Consider the following 25,200-nt stretch of genomic DNA (forward strand, 5'->3'; position numbering starts at 1 on the left):
ACAATTTGTTTTAATGTATTAATTAATTTGTATTTGTTGTTTGTTGAATGAAAATGGGTTCTATGGGTACCCACAAGTCTCCCCTTTACAGACATGCCCACGTTATGATAATCACATGCAGTTTTCTTAAATGCAGTATAAACGTGTTATTTTTGCCTATTCTAAAATGGTGTGTTTGAATATTTCTGCATACTGGGGTCCCTAAACAGTCTTGGAATTACATAAATTGGGTATAATTGGAAAGCTGAGACTCTTGTGAATCCAATGAGCCCAACTGTATTCATGTGTGATGATGTTAGTCCCCATAGTAGCCGTTTCATTATAATGAGACCATTTCGAAACTTGACCTCATTGTATAAAATGACCTGCTGTGACCTCTAGGATAATCACAGCCTCATGAAACTTTAGAGGATAGATAGCTTTCCTAGGTAGATTGACAATAAGGGAGTTTCTGAACAGTTTCCAGAACAGAAGTGCTCGCCATCCAATTGCCCAATTGCTCAAAATGTTAAAAGTTTTGGACACCAGATCACAGCATGGCTTTTTCTCTGGTGTTCCTCAAGGTCTTGGTGTCTTAACGTGGTGTTTTGGAGAGATTATTGATCATATTTATCAATTCTCAAGTGGTAAAAAATGGTTAAATTTAGCACCAAATCTGTGTAACAAATGGTATCAACCCCAAAATTGCTGCAACAACTTATGAGACATAATAGAGCATGGGGATGGCCATCATACACTTCTATCATAATGTTCTAAGCCCTTATACACTTTCACAATTTATTTTAATCAATTAGTTAATGTTTTTTTCTGATTTATAACTAGAACAACTTGACACAGAGTGCTGAGCTGCATCTCAAATTAATCTTCAGGTTCCCAACTTTTCTGTGCTGTCCTGCTATCTTCCTCTTAAAAAACCCTGTACCCCCTTAAAAAAGGCAAAAACGGGTCTATTGTTGGTCTCAGAGGTCTAACTGCATTAACAACACCCATACTGTGAAAATTATACAGTACAAAGTCTAAAATATTGAAAACACAACATGGTCAATAAAAAAATCACGGCACCAAACAATTCTCATGATTGTAAATTGTGATTTATGGAAAAATGTTTTAATCTTTTTGATGCATTAGAAATGATGCACAGCAGCGATCACTGTGAAATCAAAGCCCTTTGTACTCCTATAAAAGACGTGAATACAATGACATTCACTGTGATGCACAAAAGAGTCTATGAAGCACAAAAACATTATAGAACTATAGAAGTAAACATATTCATACTGTAGAGTCTGTACTGTTGTGACTGTTTATTCCATTATGTGTTTTGTTAACAGAGCTTTTCAAACATTTGAAGGGGAGGCAAAGATACTGCGTAAGGTATAAGGCACAGGTACATACTGGTGCTCTAAATACAACAGGAAGTTAATTATTGTAGCTTGTCCCGCTGATTTGACTCACTTGAAAACACGGTCAGCGACGTACTGTGTAACGCACAGCTCATGGAAGCAATTACGGTATAGCTGCTCTTTCTCTGAGTTATAACTCTGTCAAATCTGAACACACATACATGATACATGTATTTTTAGATTCAGTGTGACTTACACTTCCAGAAGATAACATTATATCTAACGTCCATTGTGAATAAACATTCATAGATCAACTTAGAAATCATAGAAAAAGACGCTCCTCACTGTATAACTGCAGAATTGTGCCATAGACTGTATATACAGTAAGAAGTGGACGTAGTCACGTAGTGTCACTCATTGGTTTGTGGACTGCTGTTTTGAGGCCTTGAATTTGTCACTTTGGCCGTTGCCATCTTGGTTAAGTGACGCGAGAAGGTCTAGCTAAGTAAAACTAATTGCTGAGTAAGACATTTTTAAGCGACCAAAAAGGTTATAATTAACTTTCATGAACTGAAAACAAACTGTGAAAGGGTTAAAGCTGTAAGACAAAAACTCCCAGACCGGACAACGCCATGGTAGAGACCTGTCAATCACAAGGTAGCCCCGCCCTAAAGCATACCCTGCTTAAATCTCAGTGGGCTATCTCCGGCTCTGAAAAGTGAGGCCAATGCGGAAGTGTCTTTAACCAGCATTCTTTCTAATAGCCAGCAGGGTGCGACTCCTCTGGTTGCAAAAAGAAGATGATTGTATAGAAGTCTATGAGAAAATGAGCCTACTTCTCACTTGATTTATTACCTCAGTAAACATTGTAAACATGAGTTTAGGGTCTCAATCACATAGTTTCAAGTCTTCTTCAAAACAGCATGATGTTCATTTAGTAAATTATGGTCCCATTTAGAGTCAAATAGACCATAAAGCAGAAAATGCTAAAAATGTCTTATTCAGCCTTCGCTTGTACTTAGCTCCACCCTCTCGTGTCACCAAAAACCAAGATGGCGATGGTCAAAATGCCAAAGTTTAGGCTTCAAAATGGTACCGTGACTACGTCCACTTCTTATATACAGTCTATGGTAAATCCATTATTTCATTAACTCTTAACAATTATACATTTTGTAACTTTTCAGACAAATCTACACATTCATCAAATTGTAAATTAGATGAAACAGCAAGTTGGACAATTATTCACAAATGGCTACGAAAAAACAGATGCATACATTTATATAAAATTATTTATTATATCTTCAAGTTTAGGTAAAAATCTAAACATTTTCTGATTGTCACTTCTCAAATGTAAGGAGTTCTTATTAATATTAAGGCTCATTTGAGATGAACTGCGCCTCGCCTGGAAAGTGGACAAGATCAGGCAGCAGCAGGGGGCGATGAAAAAAAGCTGCGGTTAAGTCGGAGAGTTTCCAGCCGTTTCCAGCAGCCTTCAAAGAATTTACAGGAAGTCACAGGAAAAGTTACATCCTGTTATATCCGATCTGTAGGCTGCATGTAGTTTGCAGACCATGTTCGGATTTATTTATATTTGTTTGTTATTTTTGTCTGCATTGTAAAGCACTTTGTAATGAGCACTCGTTTTGATAAGTGCTTATAAATAACCTTCATTATTATAATAATTATTATTATTATTATCAACCACAAAATATGTTTGTGAACAGATGAAACCTTCATTGCACAACATGAGACTAATACCATCTAGCGTTAAATATTACAATTACACAGAAAGTTTGGACATTCTACAACACGTGGTGTTTGCTGTCAAAACTAAGAGCCAATCAGCTCTTTGATCAGGCGACAGCCAGGCGTTTCCCATAATGCCCTGGGTCTTGCAGCCGGTGAAGAGCAACTGAGGCGCCTGGCTCTAAAAACTGCGGTCAGAGCAAGTCGGGATCAAGTCGGACACAAATCTACCCGGCATGCATTGCGCGGTGATCGCTGGTGATCGATACTGCGCAGGCCTGGCTCATCTTGAAGGAGCCTATTGTTTTTGACTCAGACAAAACTTTATCAATCTCTAGTTAAGTCTATAGCTGAACTTCTATTGAAAGTATTTGTTAGCTGGAGCCGTGAAGCTGGCAGAGGTTTGTGCTGTCTAAGCACCTGTCGGACTCTGTGTGATGAGACTAACCAGGTGAATTATAAGGTAGAAAGCATTGATTCATTTAGTGATTTAACTTCAGTCCACTGTAGCTTTCAAAGAGATACAGATAAAGACGGGCAGACAGGTTGAGAACCTTTGAAAGGTTTAAGGGCCTTGAAACAACGTGGACATTGATTGTGCAAACAAGGACTGCAAGTAAATGTTAGGACAGTTTTTCATAACCTTATTTTTTCACTTAGTAAAAACACCAGAAACAATGAAATCCCTTTTGAAATGCATTAGCAGTCTACCGTGACTCATCGCCACACGGCTCTAGTCATGACTGACAGCCCCTTCTAGCTGCCAAGAGCCCTACTGAGCTAAAGCAGGCTGGTATCGCTGCGTTTAGTCTGTCGGCTTGTCAGCGCTGCTTCTGCTCAAACTCGGCTCAATCAGCCTTGAGTACTGCTCAAGGTCAAACACAAAACACAAACAAATATCAAACACCCCCTCCCCATGCACACACACACAACCACCAACAAAGCAGGGCAGATCCTTGTCTGATGGGATGAGTCACCCTTGACAGCTTCAAAAAGTTGCACGGATAAAACATCAGCTTTGCATCAATTGCCTTGAGGATCATGCAGCAGCAAAATATGACAGGAGCTGAAGTCGAGTCATTTCGCCGAAAGCGTCGCTTCCCCACTGGTGGAGATGATAATGAAATCCCGAGCTGCAATGTTAATGCACCGAGCTTATGAATTAAATAAGATATCTCAGTATACAAGATCTCTGTTTTCCTCGGTCACACCTTTTCTCTCTGGCTCGCACACACACACACTCCAGCAGCTGCACCTGGATCCTCCTACACAGTGTCTGCAGATTAACCAGGGTGCTATGTTTGGAGACTTTCCCTTCCTCTCTCGTTCTCTTTATTCCCTCCTCGTCCTCCCTAATGGACTAATGGGTCACAATGTATCGGTAGCTCTCCGGTGCGCGGGGGACGGCTGTGTCATTATCATTAGGCTCCAGGAAGACGTGAGGAATGGTTCACATCATAAAGTGTGCTCTCCTCTCTCTGGTCCCCTGCTGGGGTCATTAAAGAGAGAACGAAGCACTAAAAAGCACTCTCAAACGAACACCACCAAACCTCCACACCCCCGACAGACACACACTGAGCCTCTGATTAATTACAGTCATTATATTAATCATATACAAAAAGGGAACAAATGTGACTGACTTGTTTGTACGTGTATCCATAAAAAGGTTGAGGCTGGGAGAGATAGAGACTGTGTTGCTAAGCAATAGCCAGTTAGGACTTGATTGATACTGTAAACTGTAGGCAGCATCCCATTGAGGAGGAATATGTAAAAGTTGCTTCACGCTGAAGCCATCATGAGCGAGTTGGCCGCAGCAGAATAACACCGAGACAAATTCAAAGACTGAAACAACAAACTCAGACACAGAACTGGTCATCCTCTCATAATCGTGAGAGGCTATTCTGGTTCGACGCTGGTAGAATGATGAATGTACTGCCGTCGGATGATGTTGTAAAGGTGACAAAAAAATTGTGAAAATCTTCACTGGGACAAATCCTAAGAGTGGGGATTATGTATGTGAATAAGAAGCAGAATCATAGACTGTATATAAGAAGTGGACGTAATCACTGTGACGTCACCCATTGGTTTGTGGACTGACGTTTTGAAGCCTTGAGTTTGGCATTTTGGCCATCGACATCTTGGTTTTTGGCAACCAGAAGTGACACAAGAGGGTGGAGCCAAGTACAACCGAATGCTGAATAAGACATTTTTCAATTAACTTCCATGAACTGAAAACACACTGTGAAAGGGTTAAAGTTGTAAGATCAAAACACGGACAACTCCCAGACCGGACAACGTCATGGTAGCGACCTGTCAATCACAAGGTAGCCGCGCCCTAAAGCATACCCTGCTTTATGGTCTGTTTGACTCTAAATGTATCTATAAAGACACTTACAGTATCTTATCAAATGATATGGTATCATATGAAACTAGAAAATCCTAAGGAATCCATTGGTACCGACCATGTCATACTAGCTTGTCTCCAAAGAGATTAAATAATTTTGTCGAGGAAAAACTGTCGTAGCCATTTTCAAAGGGGTTCCTTGACCTCTGACCTCAAGATATGTGAATGAAAATGCGTTCTATGAGTACCCACGAGTCTCCCCCTGCAGACATGCCCACTTTATTATAATCACATGCAGTTTGGGGCAAGTCATAATCAAGTCAGCACACTGACACATTTCTACCGATTGACAGCCCTAATGTAAACATATTCTCATATCTCCAAAATGCAATTTAGTTTGGGGTTTAAATTGGACCTCATGAGAACAGAAATTATAGACATGATGCTACAGTGTTTGTAACTTTGAGGGTCACTGGAAGGCTTGGATAGATATAGATAAAAATGCAGTAACTGTGAGGGTTTCTGGACAATATTTGTCATTGTTTTGTGTTATCAATTGATTTCCAATCATACACATATACAAATGTTTGCATAAAGCAGCATATTTGCCCTCTCCCATGTTGATAAGAGTATTAAATACTTGACAAATCCCCCTTTAAGGTACATTTTGAACAGATAAACAAAATGTGTGATTCATTTGTGATTAATCATTGACAATCATGCGATTAATCGTGATTAAATATTTGAATCTATTAACAGCTCTATTGACAGCCCTATTCACACATCCAGAGGTTTTATTCTTGCACAGTCTAGTTTGTAAGTCACACACGCTGAGGTCAAAGGGGTGTTTTCACACCGCCTCCCCTCATCTGTGTACAAAATGAAAGCATCAATCGTGGGCTTTACCAGACAAAGATGTGGCAGAGTTCACTAACAGTTTTATTCATCCACACTGGATCCTTCAAGAATACAATCATCACCACCTCGGGGCTCCTCTGACTCAGTTGGGCTTCATTCATATTAATGAAGCTGTGCTAAATTACCTGAGTGTCTATTTTAGTTAGATATAGACGCCTCGGCTCAGCGTGCCCTTGAGCTCTTTTTCTCTCTGGAGGTGTGGACGAGTCATTATAGCAGGACCGGCGCAGACAAAACTTTGAATTAGTCCACTGGGATGAGCTTAGTTAAAAAGGAAAACGCAGCTAAATAACTCTATAGCTCTTGTGCTGCTACTATTTAACCAAGCACAAGCTGAATTATAGTGTATTAGCAATTTTCCTCTTGGCTAGGATTATTCACATGGGTAACAATACATTTCAAGAGACTTTACAAAGCAACTTCTAACTCTGGGAATAGGGAGAGTTGGGATGTAAGCGGTTGTCCACAGTGCTCTCTGTCCAATTACGACAGAAGAGCGACGTGGTAATAAAGCCCGAGAAGAGTAATGAGAGAATACATTGCCTCCCTGCACTAATACCTTAACACAATCTTTGGCAGGCGAAGCATCACTCCTGGCACAGAACAATCTCCATCTCTGCTGTTACACGCGTCCTGAGAGCAGGTGAGCAGTATTTGATTAAGAGATCATCAAGGCACCTGTGTGAATACAAATGTGCGACTAAGAGACATCCTGCATGACAGCAGTTGCAGATTCAATCTACGCTGTGTTCTCGCGCCCCGTAAATCTGACAGGGAGGACTTGACAAATCTCTGATCTCGGCTCAAGGGCACAGGCAGCTTTGGCTTTTTATTACACCGGAGAGAGTGTTTCCTCAAGCAGGGAGGGAGAGTGACAACGTGAGGAAGCATACACTGTCTGGGTATATATATACACATACATGTATATGCATATGTACGTGGACATAATGACCTTCTGTTCACATTATCTTGAAATATTGCTCGTACTGGTCAGAATGCAACAGCAGATTGTATTTCAATTGTGATTAGTTACAATGCATTTGAAGATAGTCTGGATAGTCTATCGAACATTCACATGTTGGTTTTATAGGGAGGCTTTCACATCAGGGACCCGGGCTCGGATCCAAGTACGCTTTCCCCCAAAGTCCAGTTCGTTTGACTAGAGTGAACACTGTGTACCGTACTCGGGCACGGTTCATTGATCCGTTCCACTTGAAAAGGTGGTTTCGAGTACGGTTCATGCGTACTCTTCGCATCATGTGTGAAAAACAACTGTACCAAAATGCGGAAGTGTACCGCTATTTAACGCGCATAGCAGTCGGCGAGTAAAGTTGCAAAGGCATTCCTCAACGCCGCCGGTATCCTCCAAAATCTGTGTGCAGCATGCAACGTTTCTCAACTTCTGAACTGCACGACCACGGGCGTTAAAGAAGGAAGGCAGGAGAGAGGTTCGTTCTTGACATTGTATCAAAAATATAAACAATAGGACGCATAATTTGAAGGTCGGATCTTGCAATTGGTGACAACAAACAAATGTCATGTAGATCAGTGGTCTCAAACTCAATTTACCTGGGGGCCGCTGGAGGCAGAGTCTGGGTGAGGCTGGGCCGCATCAGGTATTCCACAAAAAAATCTTTGTTAAAAAAAAAAAAATCTTCTCAAACGTCATTATTAACAGTTCTTTAACTTGAATGGGTTCTTCTGAACACGAACTGTCCTGAACATGAATGGAACATTGAAGAACATGAACGGTTCTTCTGAACATGGCCTCTATTGCGTCTCCCACTTTTCCTGAAATTGTCTGTGCTTGTCACCAACCTTTCTCTTCACTGCAGGCTTTGAAAAAGACATGATTGGGGCTGTGTGACAAGATATATATTCATTCCACTTGGTGTAAAGTTGTGCCTGCTGTGTTTGTGTTGCTCTGCAATTACACCACCAAACCGCTAGTTGGCGGCGGCGTCTCTAGGAGTTTCCTTCTTCTTCTTGTACTACAAACAGAAACTGAGGGAGTTGGAGCTAATAACTGTTGAACCACAGAACTTTTACTGATATTACTGCAACGCCGAAAAGAGAAAATATATCTGAATGGATTTGTGTGAACAAACATTGAAAAGATGGAGGCAGAGAGAAGTAGAACTTTCTGTGGTTGTCCGGGGTCCTGGCCGCTCAGCATCGCTGAGAGACTGGACCAATCACAGCTGTTGCGGTCTGCGTCGCCGCGACGTGTAGTTACATTTCTGGAGAGGTGCACGTCAGGCTACGGCGTCGATTCAACGCAGAAGTATAAATCAAGCTTTAATCAAGCTTATGCGATGTTACACGGGCGCCGCCACAGTTGTTGTGAAATGTTTCTCTGCTTGCATCAAGCCCGGCCGATTGCCCGTCCCCGGGAGCCATATACCCCACTGTGATTGGTAGGTTCGTTCAGCTCGGGCTCGCGCAACAAAGGGACCTTCCACGGCAAACTGCCATTCACATAAAACTCGCGGGCTGAGGGCGCCTGGTTAGCTCAGTTGGTAGAGCGGGCGCCCATGTAACAAGACTTGGTCCTGACCGCCGCGGCCCGGGTTCGAATCCGGCCTGTGGCCCTTTCCGCATCCACTCTCTCTCTCCCCCCTTTCCAAGACTCTATCCACTGTCCTGTCAATAAAAATGAAAAAATGCCCCCCAAAAAAAAAACTTTATAAAAAAAAAAAAAAAATTTGCGGGCCGCACTAACATTAAACTTTCATATCAAGGTGGGGGCCACAAAATATCGTCTTGCGGGCCGCAATTGGCCCGCGGGCCGCGAGTTTGAGACCCCTGATGTAGATGATGACATAAGTGCACTCAGGTACGGAACAATATTGCTAATGTGAAAGCTGAGCAGCGGGGGAGTAGAGAGGGTGGGCAATCATACTCGGGCATGATTTGGTAAATTAAGACTATTTTATAAACCAAAAAAACCTGGCTAACCGGGGAAGCCACATCATAACGTTCAGCTCCGTTCACTCCAGAAGAAAATGTTACAAGTATCTTTCCTGTCTTATTGCATGCTCTACAACACTGTTAACAAAACCACAAATTAGGAGCCATGTTTTCTTCTATTTTTGTCATTTGGTGTCACTGATTGTTACCATGGAAACATGGCACTTAGTTCTGAGTTAAGGCCCCTTCGAATGTAGAAGAATGTAATTAGAGATATCTTAAACTTGAATGTAGACTCGACAAAATGTACTTAGCGATATCATAAATTAAAGTTTTGACTAATTTGAAATAAACTGCAGGTATCTTTAATCTATCAGTGCTATATACTGAATGTTCAAACCACTTGCCATATACACAGGGGAAAAGACTATTACCTTGCGAGCTACCTGACATCACTGACGTCTATTTAAATGACTGTCAACTCTCAGTGAGCTACATGCTCCGATCCAGAGTTCATTACGTCCCGACTGATTCCACCAACCAGCACGAGGACCTCGAGGCTTTAACAGTTTTTGTTATGGCTGGAAGGCGACACGTGGATTAACTGCTGTCCTTCCTTAATGAATTCCTTGTACTTTGCTCTTTCGCCCTCTTAAGGAAAATGGTTACTTGGCAGCGCATAAATTTGGCAGCCGGTCCCCGAGCAGCTGAGGGTCTAATAAAATTATTTTCATTAAACCTGCTGAGCTACGGACCATTAAGAAGAGCCTGATGTAGGGTTGCTAAATTTTCAGGTTGCTCAATATATCACATTGAGAATACAATCATTAGTGGGTGAGTGCTCTTCAGACCAGCAGTAGGTGGTAAAATGTTTTTGCAGCGCATCTCTCAACCCTAGTATGTGTTGATTTTTGCATTAAATCATAATGAGCATATTGCCGTAGCCTGAGGTAAAGACAATTTGGTCTTTCATCTCTCCTGAGCTGTTAATGCACTTTTCCCTTTTGTCATTTTCTTTCTTATGATGTAACTACGTGGCACTTAAGTGCAACGCTTTGAAACATTTTAACCCCCAGAGCTGGTCCATCGCTTCCACCTCACCACACACTCGTGAATCTGTGCAAGCAGCTGGAAAGCAAACCAGCAGCTGCCACCTGCTTGAGACTACTCGTACATCTGCTCTGAAGCTTGGCCTCCGCGTTCACGAGTTGACTGTTGAAACACTGAGCAGCAAACGTGATTAAACTTCAGCTCAATTAAATGATTAAGTGATTAAGCGTTTAGTTGAGCAACAGAAAATGAAGACACGCATAAGAAGTCAGGTAGGGGATAGAAAAAGAAGAAAAAACATCTTCCTGCTACCCATAATGATGTTTTTCAGATCGTCCTCTTATCTTGTTACAGACAAGTTTCAGGCTTTTTAAAAGATTATTCAAATGAAACAAGTGCAAAAAAATCAGTCTTTGGTTGAACTGGTTGCAACACTGCTTCACTTCAAGGGATCACAAGCCATTAAAAGGTTGGGAATCACTGGTTTAAAGGTGCAGTGTGTAACATCTGGCGGCATCTAGTGGTGAAGTTGCAGATTGCAACCTCTCCCGTGGCAACCGGCTCTGTGAAGAGGACCCACTCTGTGTGTAGATATAAACGGCTCATTCTAAGGCCACGAAAACACAACGATTCTTATTTCAGGTGATTATACACTAAAGAAAACATACTTATTAATGTTATATTCCATATTCTCCATTGTGAAGATAAGTTCATTAATTTGTGTCATGTGATGGTAAACTGGACTTTGGAAAGTTGGTCAGACAACACATGCAGTCACCTAATTGGGCACTTGGGAAATTTCAATGGATGCTTTACCTGTTTTCTCAAATTCGTTTTATTTACCAAATGATGAATGAATGAATGAATGAATGAATGAATTAATTAATTAATTGGAGAATAATCGTCAAGACTAATAGGCCTTTTTTCCAGTAGACATTTTGTCATGTCACAAAAGTACAGGTGTAAATATTTAGCCTGGGTGCACAAAAAGCCTTTTGAATTACACAATAATGCGCACGGCAAAAGCATGCAGTAAGAACGCCGTTCTTGCATTTGGTGTGTTATTTTTACGCCATGTAGTCTGTACTGACTGCAATGTACATGTATCAGCGTAAATATGCTACGCTCATGACGTTTGTGACGTGTTGTCCGTACTTATGTTATGTTGTTTCTGTACGTATTTTACTTAGTTTACATACTTATTTTAAGGTCAACCATGACGTTTTTCCTAAACCTAACCAAGTGGTGTTGTTGCCTAAACCTGAGTGAGTGGTTTTGTTGCCCCCTGCTGGTACTGCACCTTCAGACACGTGTAATATTCACGCACCGGTGAGGCAAAACGTGACACTGACATGCTATCCTCTGGTGGACAGGCGGTCTATTACACGCTTTGCTGGATATATTGGGTTGAAATAATACAATGAATGATGGCTAAATTCAATTTAGCTGCTTCAGTTTCAGGGTCCTGATAATGTTCATGCTGCCTCACTGTCACACTGTCACGGTTTACTGGGGCACACAAAGAACGAAGCCATTGTTAATGTTATTAGTAAGTAGCACCTGTGTTTTTCCTTTTATCAAAATGTCTGCTGTGAAAAAGGCCAATTGATAATGAAAGTAATTGTTAGTTGCAGTCCTGACTTTATATATTTAAATAGGAAAAATATTAAAAGGTTAAATGAAAAACACACTGGCTGTATAAATAATGTATTCTGATCATGAATCAGTAAATATGGATGTTAATATATGAGATATAAATTATTCATAAACCCGCAGATATGCTAACGATGCAAAAATATTTCCATCAGCCTCTTGTGTACACATGTGCACACACACCACACCTGGAGCTGCCGTGTGAAACCAACTACTGAACAGCTCCAGCACTTTGCTCAAAGGCACTTCTGCACTGAACACTGAAAACCACTACTCTCATGTTTTATTTTGCAGTCACCAAATAGATCAAAATAAATGTTACGCCCTTTAGGCAGCAATGTCCTGCCTGTGATCAAGTCATTGAGAAGTATTTCACACAATTCCTGCGGATGAAAAGGAGATTTATGTTGTTATTAGCCTTGGCATGTATATGATTATCCAGCATGATTTGCATCAGTACCCATGCATGATAAAAGCTACAATATGTTACAGTGCATTTTAAGATTAGACAAGGATTACTTCTCTTCCCTAGACATTTCAAATGTACATGCAAATGCTGCTGAGGCATACTGAGCAACAGAAAGAGGAGAAGCTGGACACAGATTTCAATCAAGAAAACCCATCAACACTGCAAAATGTATTCCAACAATTAATAATTATGAGCAAGTCAAGAAATGATCACTCTTTTGGCAGTTGTGGAAAAAGTACTCTGATCTTCTTAAGTAAAAGTATAAAAAAAAAAAAAAAGTAAAAAATACTGTTACAAGTTAATATTCTGCATTCAATATCATACTCAAGTAAAAAATACATGAGTACCAGCTGCAAATTTGACTTAGAGTATGAAAAGTAAAAGTACTCTTTATGCAAAATGGCTTCATTCAATGTGTTACTATTATTATTTCAATTTTATTCTTGCTAATTTTAACAACTGTGGATCATGTAGCCTACTGTGTTAGTCTCATCTAAAACAATGCATACTTTATAAATTGATCATATGTTTGACTAGCTGTCAGATAAATAGAAGTATAAAGTAAAATAAAATGGAAATACAAGTATCTCAAATTTGTAAGTAGGAAACAGTGCTTTAGTAAATGCAGGCTACGTTATATAAGGGGTACAAAAAAGGAGAAATTTCAAAGTAAAGTAAGTGATGCTGACCATAAGAAACACCTGAATTGATAAAAATACACTGCAGAGACTGACAGGGTTTCCTACATGAATATGTCCAAACTAGCAGCATTAACTTAATAATAAACTCCTTATTCCTGGTTTATTGACGCCTCATACTCACATCTGTGGTTGCGACGCCTTCCTTTGTACATGGTCATGACACAGCTGAATAACACGGCGGGTGTCTCTGCTGAGGTCGAGCTGACTTCTGCTTCCTGTTCTCCGGCTAACAGCAGCCAGACTGCCGCTGCAGCTGCAGCTCCTCCAGACTCTCTCTCTCTCCAGACCGTACCATTAGTCAGACTATTCCAGGGGGAGCTCTCTGCCTCAATAATACTCCTCTCTGCTCCAAATACACCACTAACAACTAATGATCACAGTTCTGTCTCTGTATCGCACAGAGAAAATTACAAAAAGTTTAATTCTGATGATTTAGATGATACTTTCAGACCGTTTGACAAAAAAAAAGTCACTCTCTCCCCCTTAAAGGGACTGTTTGTAACTTTCAGAAATGCTTGTTAACAGCGACACCTGTGGCCATTAAGTCAATGAAAGTCAGTGTCGGGCTCCTCTATATGGACATGAACCTCAGTCGGAGGGAACAGGGGAGACACCAGAGTTTTGGTCGGAGACGATAACGTTTCTCGTTGCGGAGCCCCGTCACTTCACAAGACACGGAAAACCTGTACATTCACTAGATATTCTCAGAGCTACTAACTCTTCTGCAGTGTGGAGTGAGCGCGCATGCACGTGTAGAGGTGGAGCGAGGCAGCGAGAACGAGTGTGGTGTGTGAGTGAAGGCAAGCAGGCAGAGGAACAGAGACTCCGGCCACACGCGAGCGCGCTCATGGGAAACCGACCCGGTAGATTTATACGTTTAAAAAGTTACAAACAGTCCCTTTAAATGCAAAATGTTCATGACCGGAAAGAAACAATTTAAGTGAAGCAGGAGACTAAAAAAAAACTGTAGAAAATAGATATTGTGAAATTACTCTCCAATAGTTGGTTAATACCATATTTTGTACATATTACAAGTAGCTAGTATACAGGGCCGTAGCCAGGATTTTAGCCCACAAGTCCCCCCCAACAAAGCACCCACCCCGCTCAGAAAAATATCATTAGACATCAAAAAGTAGGTCTTGGAAATGTAGTTTTAGTGACCTTTAATTAACTGTCCTTTCAACCTTTTCAATCTTGACACCATAAACACTCTAAATGGGCCCTTTGTATTTCCTGTTCCGATGTTTTTTAAAGGTCCCATATTGTAAAAAGTGAGATTTTCATGTCTTTATATTATAAAGCAGGTTTAAGTGCTGTATAAATACTGGTAAACTATCAAAATGCTCAATATACGGAGAAACACACACAGCCCGTATTTAGAAATTGTGTGTTTGAAACAAGCCGTTAGGATTTCTGTCCATTTGTGATGTCACAAATATACAATATTTAGATCATTACACGGTTTTAAACATAAACATTCTAAATGTATCCCAGTTTATTTCCTGTTGTAGTGTATGTGAATAACATCAGCTGACAGGAAGTACACATGGACCAAAGCTGTTGCCTAGCAACGCAATTCTTTTGTAATTTCGTTGAAATGCACTAAAACGGAGCGTTTCAGACAGAGGGTAAATACAGGTATATATTTAGGCAGACAGTATGAGGAAAATAAAGTGTTTTTTGAACATTACAGCATGTAAACATGTTCTAATAGAAACACAAAATACAAGTATGAACCTAAAAATGAGCACGACCTTTAATGCAGTAGCTGACAGGAAGTAAACTTGGACCAAAGCTGTTGCCATAGCAACGGAATGGCAAAGAAGAGGTCTATTAATTATGGTGCATAATGCAACGCACAATTAAAAAAAAAATGATTACGATTTTGCTTGGATACATACCTGGATCTATGACCTATCTCTGTGTAAAAGTGTGTGTGTATGTGGCCCATTTTAGTTGAAAATCATGGCCCAATTTTGCTGGTTAAAGCTGTAGTAGGCAGTACATTTTTGGCATCATTGGGCAAAAATTCCATAATAACCTTTCAGCATATTGTAATTCAAGTGTTCTGAAAGATAACTAGACCTCTGCACCTCCTCATGGCTCTGTTTTCAGGCTTTAGAAAATCTAGCCAGTGACAGGAGACTTTGACCAATCACAGATCAGTTCATTGAGAGAGCGTTCCTATTGGCTGTGCTCCGGTCATGTGACCGGAACTTGGCGTTCCTTCACCAGATTTCACAATCACACAAACTGTCTCATTTTACAGCTAAACCGTGCACCACAAGATGATTCTGAAAACATTTGAGGTGATAAATAGGCATTAACGTAACATGATATTGATTCATATTTGATCAGCGCTGCTTAGTTTGACCGTTTGGTCGGAGTTCGCGAGTGATTGACAGCCGGCTCTTATAGAGCTTTAAGCTAAAATGGGCCAGTCCCTAAAATGACTTTTTCACAAATATCAATTTTTTTTTATATTTCAACTTTTCTATTTGAAGAGCCTGTCAAATTGCTCATGAACATTTTGCTTTGTTTGTAGGCTTACTTATAATTGCTTTGTCATCCTTATTAGTGATGAGTGACATTTGCTAAGTGATGCTCACTCACCATACAATTTCTCTGACACGCTGCATATAACACTGTCTTGCCTATTAGCAACCTCAGACCAATCAAAACTATTGTTACACGTCAACTAATGTTGTAGCAACAATGCAAGATCAGTTATTATGATTGGCTGTAAAATTTTAAACAGCTATGATGCTCCAACCTCATCTGTCCCATTTTACCTGACTCCACCCTAAATGGCTGCAACTAACAATTACTTTCATTATCGATTAATCTACTGATTATTTCCTCAATTTATTGTTTGGTCTCAAAATGTCAACAAGTAGTGGAAAATGTCTATCACAAGGAAACGTCTTCAAATGTCAAATATCTTGTTTAATCCAACCAGTGGCCCAAGAGGTATTAATTTACTTCTATTGAAGACTATAAAAAAAAGATAATAATTGATACATTTAATCATTTTCAGTCAATTGACTAATCAAAATGCACTAATCGTTGCAGCTTTAATCATATATGTTTTTATATTGTAAAATCTAAACTCGTATTAGGTAAATAAATGTTGCTAAAACCCTCAAAACTCATTGAAAGAATACACAGAACATGACTTCAGTATCATTACTGGCAGCTGTGGCCTGGTTTTGCCTAAAAGTTGTATTATTACCTTAATACGTTACAAAACACACGATACATTTACATGTATTTTTCTGTATTTTAATATTGTCATATAACATTACAGACTAATTTACAGCGACAATGACTTTACTGGTTTTGTGGCCACTTGGGGGCAACATTAGAATATTATCACCTTTTAAGTTGTTATAGGTGAAAGTGTTAGCAGACAGTTGCTAATTTAAACACACAGCAAACACAGACCAACATGTTTTTCAATATTATTATATTAATATCAATATTCAATCTCCTTTCAGCTCCGTTTGACGCTGCACCAACTCCTGGGGGAAATAATATCTGGCTCTTTAGCTGCTAAATGCTCCTCTGTGTTCACCAGCCAGTCGTTAACTCGCCGCTGGGCAGGAGAACGACGCTATGAGAGCCGAGAGATAATTACATAATTACGATTACAATGAGTCATTTGGACCCATTGTTAATATGAAAATATTGGTTAGTGCAACAACAAAGATGTGAACACTGAATGAGACTTTAATGGATTCACCGGTCACATACATGTATGCATTAGCATATGCACACAGTTTGTTGTTTTTATCCTGAATCTGTGTTTATTCAGTTGTATAACAAGGTTGCAGGGGCTACACATTAATGTATACATTACATATTTTTAATTTATTTTTCCTAAACATAATGTTTATCTGTATTTTCCCTATCCCCTGTAACAATTTCATTTGAATTTTTATATATATATATATATGGAAAGATGCTTCTCTTAGTTCAACAAAGCTTTATCAGCATGATGTTTTGATCAAACAACGTGCATAAACAGAGTAAAGTGAATGAATAAATACATATTTAAAAAGAAGGATTCTGTGGTGCATGGTATTAAATAAGTACTTGCTGATAAGCAAAAAAAAAGAAGGGAAATTCAGTGTATTAAATAATTAGAAAATCAAGAAAAAGATGTCCTACACTAAAGCATATCTGATTCACAGACTCACACACACACACACACACACACCTTTTGCAGCACATTAACAAAAAAAACCTTATCGAGAGTTATAAGAGAATGGCCTCCTTTTTGATATTCAAGGTTCATAGTAGAAAATACATTCTGCACTTTTAAACATGCAGGAAAATACTGTTTGACCTCACTACTCAAACAGCATGCTTTCATCCATCGGAATAGTAAATCAGCTTCCCGTTGCCACTGTTCACACATCTCTCTCTTTTAAAAATTCAATTTAAAGTGGATGGACTGTGGACTTTAGAGACTGACTGAAAAAGCAGAGCACCCAGGGTGGTGGTGGTGGTGCGGGAGGGGGGCTGCCTACTGATTCCCCAGCTGTTGCAGCATTTGGGCTCTGCTGTAGATGAAGCTTTGTAATTGTAATATCTAATTACACTGACAAGGGGTTTGCAGCTGTCTCGCACACAGCCTGACGTCTTAATGGTCCCCCAGCGTCTTTGTTCTCGCCAAGAAAAAGACAAGAAACTAAAGCTCATGAAAGATGGAGGCAGAGTGCGACGGATTCAAGGACAGTCGCTGGAATCAAACGACCAATGTCCTCACTTTGACATCCTTAGAAAAACATTAAAAATGCATCTCTAATTCTCTGATGCGGGGACTAAAACATGCTCTATGTACTTTTGGGGTTCATTCAAGAAGGTTATTCCAGGAGAGTTTTTAAACACATTTGATCACCATGAGCTGCAGCAGAGGCATAATTATTGTTTATACAAAACAGTCCATGTGTCAACAGTTTCCAAGCTGCTTCACAGAAAGAAAACAGACAGAAATGGGAAAAAGACAACTAAGATGCTGCTTTTCACGAAATGAAATTACTCATAAATTTAAAATTTCCGTTGAATATTCTACACAGGATGCTGCATGAGTTTGACTGGATACAAATTAATCGAATATGCTGAAGGACAGAATGAGACGTCCCAGTTTTGGTGGCGTAGTTCTCACTGGTATTCTCTCAGCACCATCTAGTGTTCATGCGGACGGAAAAGTCATGAATGCATGAATAGTTTAGCCAGAAAAATCTGCCTGGTAGACAGAAGCATAAATCCATATTTCAGAGTAAACAGGGTCACTTTTAGATTAGAATTTAATGTTTAATATATATTAATGAAATTAACCATTCAACAGGTCCCATCTTTTAAACATGACCTATTATACTTCTTTGCCTTTTCCCTTTCCTTTAGTCTGGTATATAGTTCTTGTGCATGTAAAAGTTCTGCAAAGTTACAAAGCCAAAAGTCCACGCCAAACGGAGTTACTCTCCCCCACAGAAACACTGCTCCTGAACTGCCTGAAACACCTTGATTGAAGTCCTGCCTTTTCTTCCATAACGTGGTGATGTCACCAAGTAACCCATCTATATAGAACCCGCCTAGCGGCTAGTTTGGCACGCCCTCAAACAAAGCAAGATATCAGAAAAATAAAGCATTTTGTTTGAACATTAAAGCAGGTAAACATGTTCTAGTAGAAACCCAAATCACAAGTATGCACCTGAAAATAAGCATAATAGGTTCCCTTTAATCATTCTTAATGTATGTATTGATTTTATATTATTGTTATGTATATTGTAACTTCTAATTATTTTAGTATTATGGTGTGCCCTTGTCTTACATATGTTTTACATATATCATTGTATATACCAAAACAAATAAATGAAGCTACTGTAGACATTTTTAGATTGAGGTTTTGACAGAGACTGCAAACATATGGTTCACTATAATGAAATAAAGACATCTTTCCCAACAATTGTCTAAAACTCAGATTTGTTTTTTTTTATATATTTCAGTCTTTAGCACCAATTTTCTAATAATTCATATGATATAGACTTTATGATTGTCTCTTGTTATTTTTTTTCCTTTTGTCATCAAATTTTCGTGTTTGTTATGTGTATTTTAACTGTATATAATAATAATAATAATAATAATAATAATAATAATAATAATAACAATAATAATAATAATAACTATTATTATTATTATTATTGTTATTATTATTATAATTCAGAAGATCAGCTTTATGTAACCTACAGTTTCTGAACATCATTAATAAAGACCCCAGAATATCTTGGATTTATTCTGGTGTCCTGCAGTAAATTTTTCAACCACAGAGAGGCGCTCAAAGACTACCAGACAGCAAAGCTCTCACACACACTTTGAACCTGAGATGATGGGAAAGCGGATATGATCACACCGTGCTCTGATTATAAAGAATTAACCTTTAAAAGGATCAATACATCTTTGTCCAGATTTCATCCACAAAAGCAGAACGCAGAAATGCTGAGCTGGTGAAACAAGAATGAAGCCCTCCCCGCTCTGCGCTCTTCATCACTGGCTGACATCTTCATCAGGATCTAAGTAGCTGCTGTCTGAGGCCAACCGGCGGTGTGATTGAATGTCACTTTTATTTTCATGAACTACTTAAAGTCATTGTGTCAGCAATCCAGTCGTGTCCGAAGGAATTAAATTGAGTAAAGCAATCGCTGGAGCTTCGGTATCTCGCAGCTATTAAATCTACTCAAGCGTGGGACGTTGAGGTAACTCGAGCTGTGTACTTTACAGGTTTGAATCTGACCTTGTGACCCTTCTTGCCACATGTCATACCTTTATACTCCTCCCTGTGTGTGATTCAGTAAAAGAGAATTCATATCTTGTGCAGGCTGCAACCCACTTCTTGGCAATATAGTCCCAGAGCCTAATCAAATATAAAGTTCATGTTTAAAAGATGATTGAAGGGTTAAATTCAAGCAGAATAAAGGCAGGAAAGATGATTTTCCAAAGGAGAGGGAGACGTTATTGTAGGCATCGTCAGTATACCTCTGACACTTGGTGGTGCATTGCTAATATACTGAATTTATTGAGTGTGTGTGTGTGTGTGTGTGTGTGTGTGTGTGTGTGTGTGTGTCCACAGACGCTCAGTGTTTACAGGGACTATGAAGTGCAGCCAGTGGAGCTGCAATATGCCACGCTATGCAGAGGAATACTTCACTTTTATTGCTTTATGAAGCGTTTGTTCAGGAGACACATGTTTACCTGAGATCTTCTCAGCTAGACGCTCTCCCCTCTCTCTCAGGAAACCGTGTGTTTCTCAGGAAACATATAACCGTGTTGGGGTTTATCAATGTGCATAACAATGAGAGGAGCTCCTTTACAGTAAGTGGATGCAACGATGCAGTCAGGACATGACAGACGGGACGTGGATTCGTGTTGACAGCAGGGTGAATATTTCTGCGGTTGACAGTTTCTTCTAAACAAACAGAAATGAAAAAATGACATGTTGTGGTTTTCAGGGTAGTTATGTGCTACGACGAACTGACTTCCTGAAGTCTCCACTGTCTGCCAAGAATGAGTTAAAGCACATGACCACATATAACGTATTAATTAGGCTTTGAAAGGGCTTTCTCCCTACATTTTTTGAACATGCTAGCTGTTTCCCCTTGCTTCCAGTCTTTGTGCTAAGCTAAGCTAATCACCTCTTGGCTCTAGCTCCATATTTAGCATACAGATATGAGAAAATTGATACCACTATCCATTTTCTCATCCAACTCTTGGCAAGAAAGCAAAAAAGTGTATATCCCCAAAATGTTGAATTATTCTTTGGGTCTCATTTCTCTAGTTTTATTCTAGTTTTATTCCAGTTTAATTCAGAGACAGATATGGCTCCTCTTCCTCCTCATAAACCTTCAAACAAGCCAACAATTCAACCAGATTATCTAAACCTAAACCTAAAGTTAGCGCACCTGAAATATGAGCAATAATCTCTCACTGAACAGCAGAATTGTGTGAACAAAACTCAGTCTGTAAACTGTAATGGATGTTTATAACGGCCAGTTTAGGTCATAATTTTACTGCTGGCCTTAATTGTATTCCAAAAAAGTTATATTGGGGTTTGTTAAAAACATGTCTGATTGTCTTTCTGCTTCTATCTTTTGCCCCACCAGGTCTAAATGTTGGCAGATTTCAAGGTACAATGTTATCATTAAATAGAAATCATTGCCAATCTACCAAAATAAAACCCAAGTTGGCTCAGACCAGTTTAGTTTAGTTTCACTACAGGAGTATCAATCATAAAGTTCTATAATAATACAATAATAGTTCTCCAGTCACATAATTATACAGCAAATCACTGTGACTACTTTTACCACTGCTATATGTAATTTCACAGCCCAAAAATGTGTGAAACTGTCTGTGCAAACACAGGGTGGAATTACAGATGTGACCCCGAAGCGCTCTTATTCATATTTAATGAGAGAGCAGGGCTCTGGAAGGACTTTTATTTTCCATGGAGGAGGCTGTGAACTAATCAATAAGTAATATAAGGAAGATTTACTGGGATCCACTCAATGCCCATGAGGACCCCGATCGGAACGTTTCCTCCTTGTTGCTGTCTGTCTGTCTGTCTGTCTGTCTCTCTGTCTGTCTGTCTCTCTGTCTGTCTGTCTGTCTGTCTCTCTGACTGTCTGGTCTTTATGTTGAAGCTCGCCTCGTGTCCTCGCTGCAACTCCTAAAAATGGATTCTGTATCTTAGCGTCTTTACACCGGCTGTACCGTTCCATTTCAGATTCATTTTTACGATTTTACTGATCAAATTTAAGCTCGCCATCAAGATATATCACAGAACTTTTGTCCATAAACACCACGAACCAGATGGCAGCTTGAGGTCTTCAGGCAATATTGATTAAATAGAAAGAGTTGAGTTTGAAATAACATGCTTGAAGGTCTCGAGCTGACTAAACCTGTATCATAGTTCCAATCTTTATATGGACTTGCTTTTATGAAATTATCTTTTGTTATTGGTATTGAGCCCTTCTTTTATGACTCTGTTTTTATATGTATATCTTGTGTAGGTTTTATTGCTTTTGCTGTAAAGTTTTCCGTGTTTTATAAACGGTACTTTGTTTTGTTATACGGTTTTGTAATATGTATATATGATGAGATAATGAGATTACATTGGTTTAGGGTTTAAACGAAATATGCATGTTTCATTTTTATTTTGAAGATGAAACATGATGTCTCTATCGCTGACATACAAATATGCTTTAAACATACTAATGCATGGGTAACACTTAAGATGACAGCCCGCAAATACAGCTGACTTATGTAGTATTACTGAATACAGAAAAATAACTATAAGAGTGAGGGAATAAAGGGGTAACAATTTTGAACCTATTTACAGATTAGGGTACAGTAATGTTGTTACTAGTATTTTAAAATCATGATACACTTGCAAAATATACTCTTTGGTGAATTACAATCTTAAACATTTTAAAATATGGAGTAATATATTGTTGTTGCTGGGGGGAAAAAGAAGCGTGTAACTCTTTATAGTAGCTATAGAAGCAAACAACCCGCCATTACTGCAGTGGCACCTCACTTCAAAACCTGCATGTAACGCTGAGATGTAAGTAAAGGATTTTACTTTTTAATTGCTTTTGCCATGAAATAAGTCAGAGCAAGTTGCATGTTGAAAATATAAAAATGTCATTAAATGCCATTAAAGAAAGGTTATAATCTAAAAAACGCTTTACACTAAAAAACACTAAACTTTTCAACACAATTTAGTCCACTTTTAACAGCCGGCTGAACGTCTTTTCTGCTCGAAGCATAGTCTGTTTAAAAGAAGTGAATGTAGTCACTGTGACGTCACCCATTGGTTTGTGGAATGCTGTTTCGAAGCCTCGAGTTTGGCCGTTTTTGGACGTCGCCATCTTGTTTTGTTTTTTTAACCAGAAGTGACATGAGAGGGTGGAGCTAAGTACAAACGAATGCTGAATAAAGCACTTTTCAGGGACCAAAAAGGTTATAATTAACTTCCATGAACTGAAAACACACTGTGAAAGGCTTAAAGTTGTAAAATGAAAACATGGACAACTCTCAGACCGGACAACACCGTGGTAGCCACCTTTCAATCAAAAGGTAGCCACGCCATAAAGCATCCCGTGATTTATGGTCTATTTGACTCTAAATGGGACCATAATTTACTAAATGAACATCATGATGTATTGAAGAAGACTTGAAACTAGCAATTGAAACCATAAACTCATGTTTACAATGTTTACTGAGGTAATAAATCAAGTGAGAAGTAGGGCCATTTTCTCATAGACTTCTATACAATCAGACTTCTTATTGCAACCAGAGGAGTCGCCCCCTGCTGGCTATTAGAAAGAATGCAAGTTTAAGGTACTTCAGCATTGGCTTCACTTTTCAGATCCGGAGTTTGCCCACTGGTTATAATCTATAAAGTATAAACTCTTCAACAAAATTGAATCCACTTTTAACAGACGGCTGGATGTCTTTTCTGCTCAAAGCTGTTGCTCCAACGATAAACTTCAAGTTAGGAGAAAAAGAAAAGGGAAACCAGAATCCACATGCCACTGCTACATTACATAAATCTGACTAAATCCTCATGTTCTGCCTGCCAGCTGAACGGCATGCCGACAGAGAACCAGCCACGGACCACTAACAGCCAACTGTGACATACCTACACAGGGCTGATGGTGAACTGCCACCACGCAGATCTCTGGCTAGCTCTGTTCTCTTTTATATTATCTTTTATAAATGTGTTCAGTTAAACTGTGCCACTGCAGCAATGGCAGCGTCAAAGCAGCCAGTAGATTAGTTATGTGCATGTTTTAAAAATGATGCTGGGGATCAGTAATGCACTAATGGGATCCATCTAACAATCAAAACTGATACTGGAGAACAGCCTAGAACAGCTTTCATTCCCTGTCATATACTCGTACATAGTACACTATCACCAGGACAGAGCACTGGGAATGTGGAACAGGAGTCTCTGAAGCACCCTTTAACACACATTGAGTATCGTGCAGTTTTCTCTTATGTACAAAATATTGACATTACCTAGTGATTGTCCGGCGATGACCCTGGTGTTCTCCCCGGACACTGCTGTCCTGGCATTCCTCTCGCTGGCGTACTGAACGAAAGCGTAGCCCTTGTGCACCGAGCAGCCCACGATCTTGCCGTATTTGGCGAAGATGGCCTCAATGTCGCTCTTGTTTACCACGGCCGTGTTGAGGTTGCCGATGAAGACGCGGGAGTTGAGGGAGCGTGGGTCATTCTTGTTGGTAACGTTGCTGGTCAGGGTCTTTCCAGTCATCCTAGTCCTGCAGCAATGCCTGCTGGGAGACACAGTTACACACTGCTCAGAAAGCCAGGAAGGTTAGACTGAGAAGTTACACAGAGAAAGCCAAACAGAGAGCACCAGTGGGATGTAAACAACGGTCAGAGCTGGAAGCATATGCTGGAGATAATTTGCAGTTTTCTGCTTGTTGAGAAAAATCCATCCTTGTTTTTATGAATCCATTTAAATCCCACAAGATGGTCAGAATATGCTCTAAGAAGCATTTAGAGATATACTGCAAGATGTTTACCAGATTTTAACAGCTTCCATGGTCACAGCAAAGGCTTGATTTATGTGATCAGATTTTCTTATTTGTTTCTAAGAGAAAATGAAAAACCAGACAGCTACTATTTCAGTGAATCGTTTGAGGCTTCAACTAACTTTTTTTTTTTTTAAATCTCAATGTCATTGATTTATTTTTTATTTTTTGATTAATCATTTAGTCCATAAAAAGTCTGAAAATAGTGAAAAGTGTCAATCAAAGTTTCCAAAAACTGTGATGTATTCAAATTAATTAATTATTAATTCATTAAAATAAATTGTGAAAGTGTATAAGGGTTTAGAACATTATGATGGAAGTATATAATGGCTTTTCTCATGCTGTTGTTACACAGATTTGGGGCTAAATTTAACATTTTTTTACCACTCGAGAATGAATAAAAATGATCAATAATCCCTCTAAAATACCCCATTAAGACACCAAGACC

The 25,200-nt window shown here is 39.3% G+C and overlaps 1 protein-coding gene across 8 annotated transcripts in view; it reads right to left on the reverse strand.

The window, feature by feature from the left end:
- Positions 1–25,200, reverse strand: part of LOC141777481 (RALY RNA binding protein like) — a 58,121-nt gene that overhangs the window by 10,490 nt on the left and 22,431 nt on the right. For 5 of the 8 annotated variants that reach the window (XM_074651761.1, XM_074651766.1, XM_074651763.1 and 2 more), the window contains one exon: positions 24,214–24,488. In XM_074651761.1, the coding sequence (XP_074507862.1) occupies positions 24,214–24,469 (256 nt within the window). In that variant the 5' untranslated portion in view covers positions 24,470–24,488. Of the gene's footprint in view, positions 1–13,252; positions 13,408–24,213; positions 24,492–25,200 lie in introns of those variants that run through there. The other 3 variants (XM_074651764.1, XM_074651762.1, XM_074651768.1) reach the window with 2 other exon arrangements.

Source organism: Sebastes fasciatus, chromosome 11 (genome assembly GCF_043250625.1).
Source record: "Sebastes fasciatus isolate fSebFas1 chromosome 11, fSebFas1.pri, whole genome shotgun sequence".
Lineage (NCBI taxonomy): Eukaryota > Metazoa > Chordata > Actinopteri > Perciformes > Sebastidae > Sebastes > Sebastes fasciatus.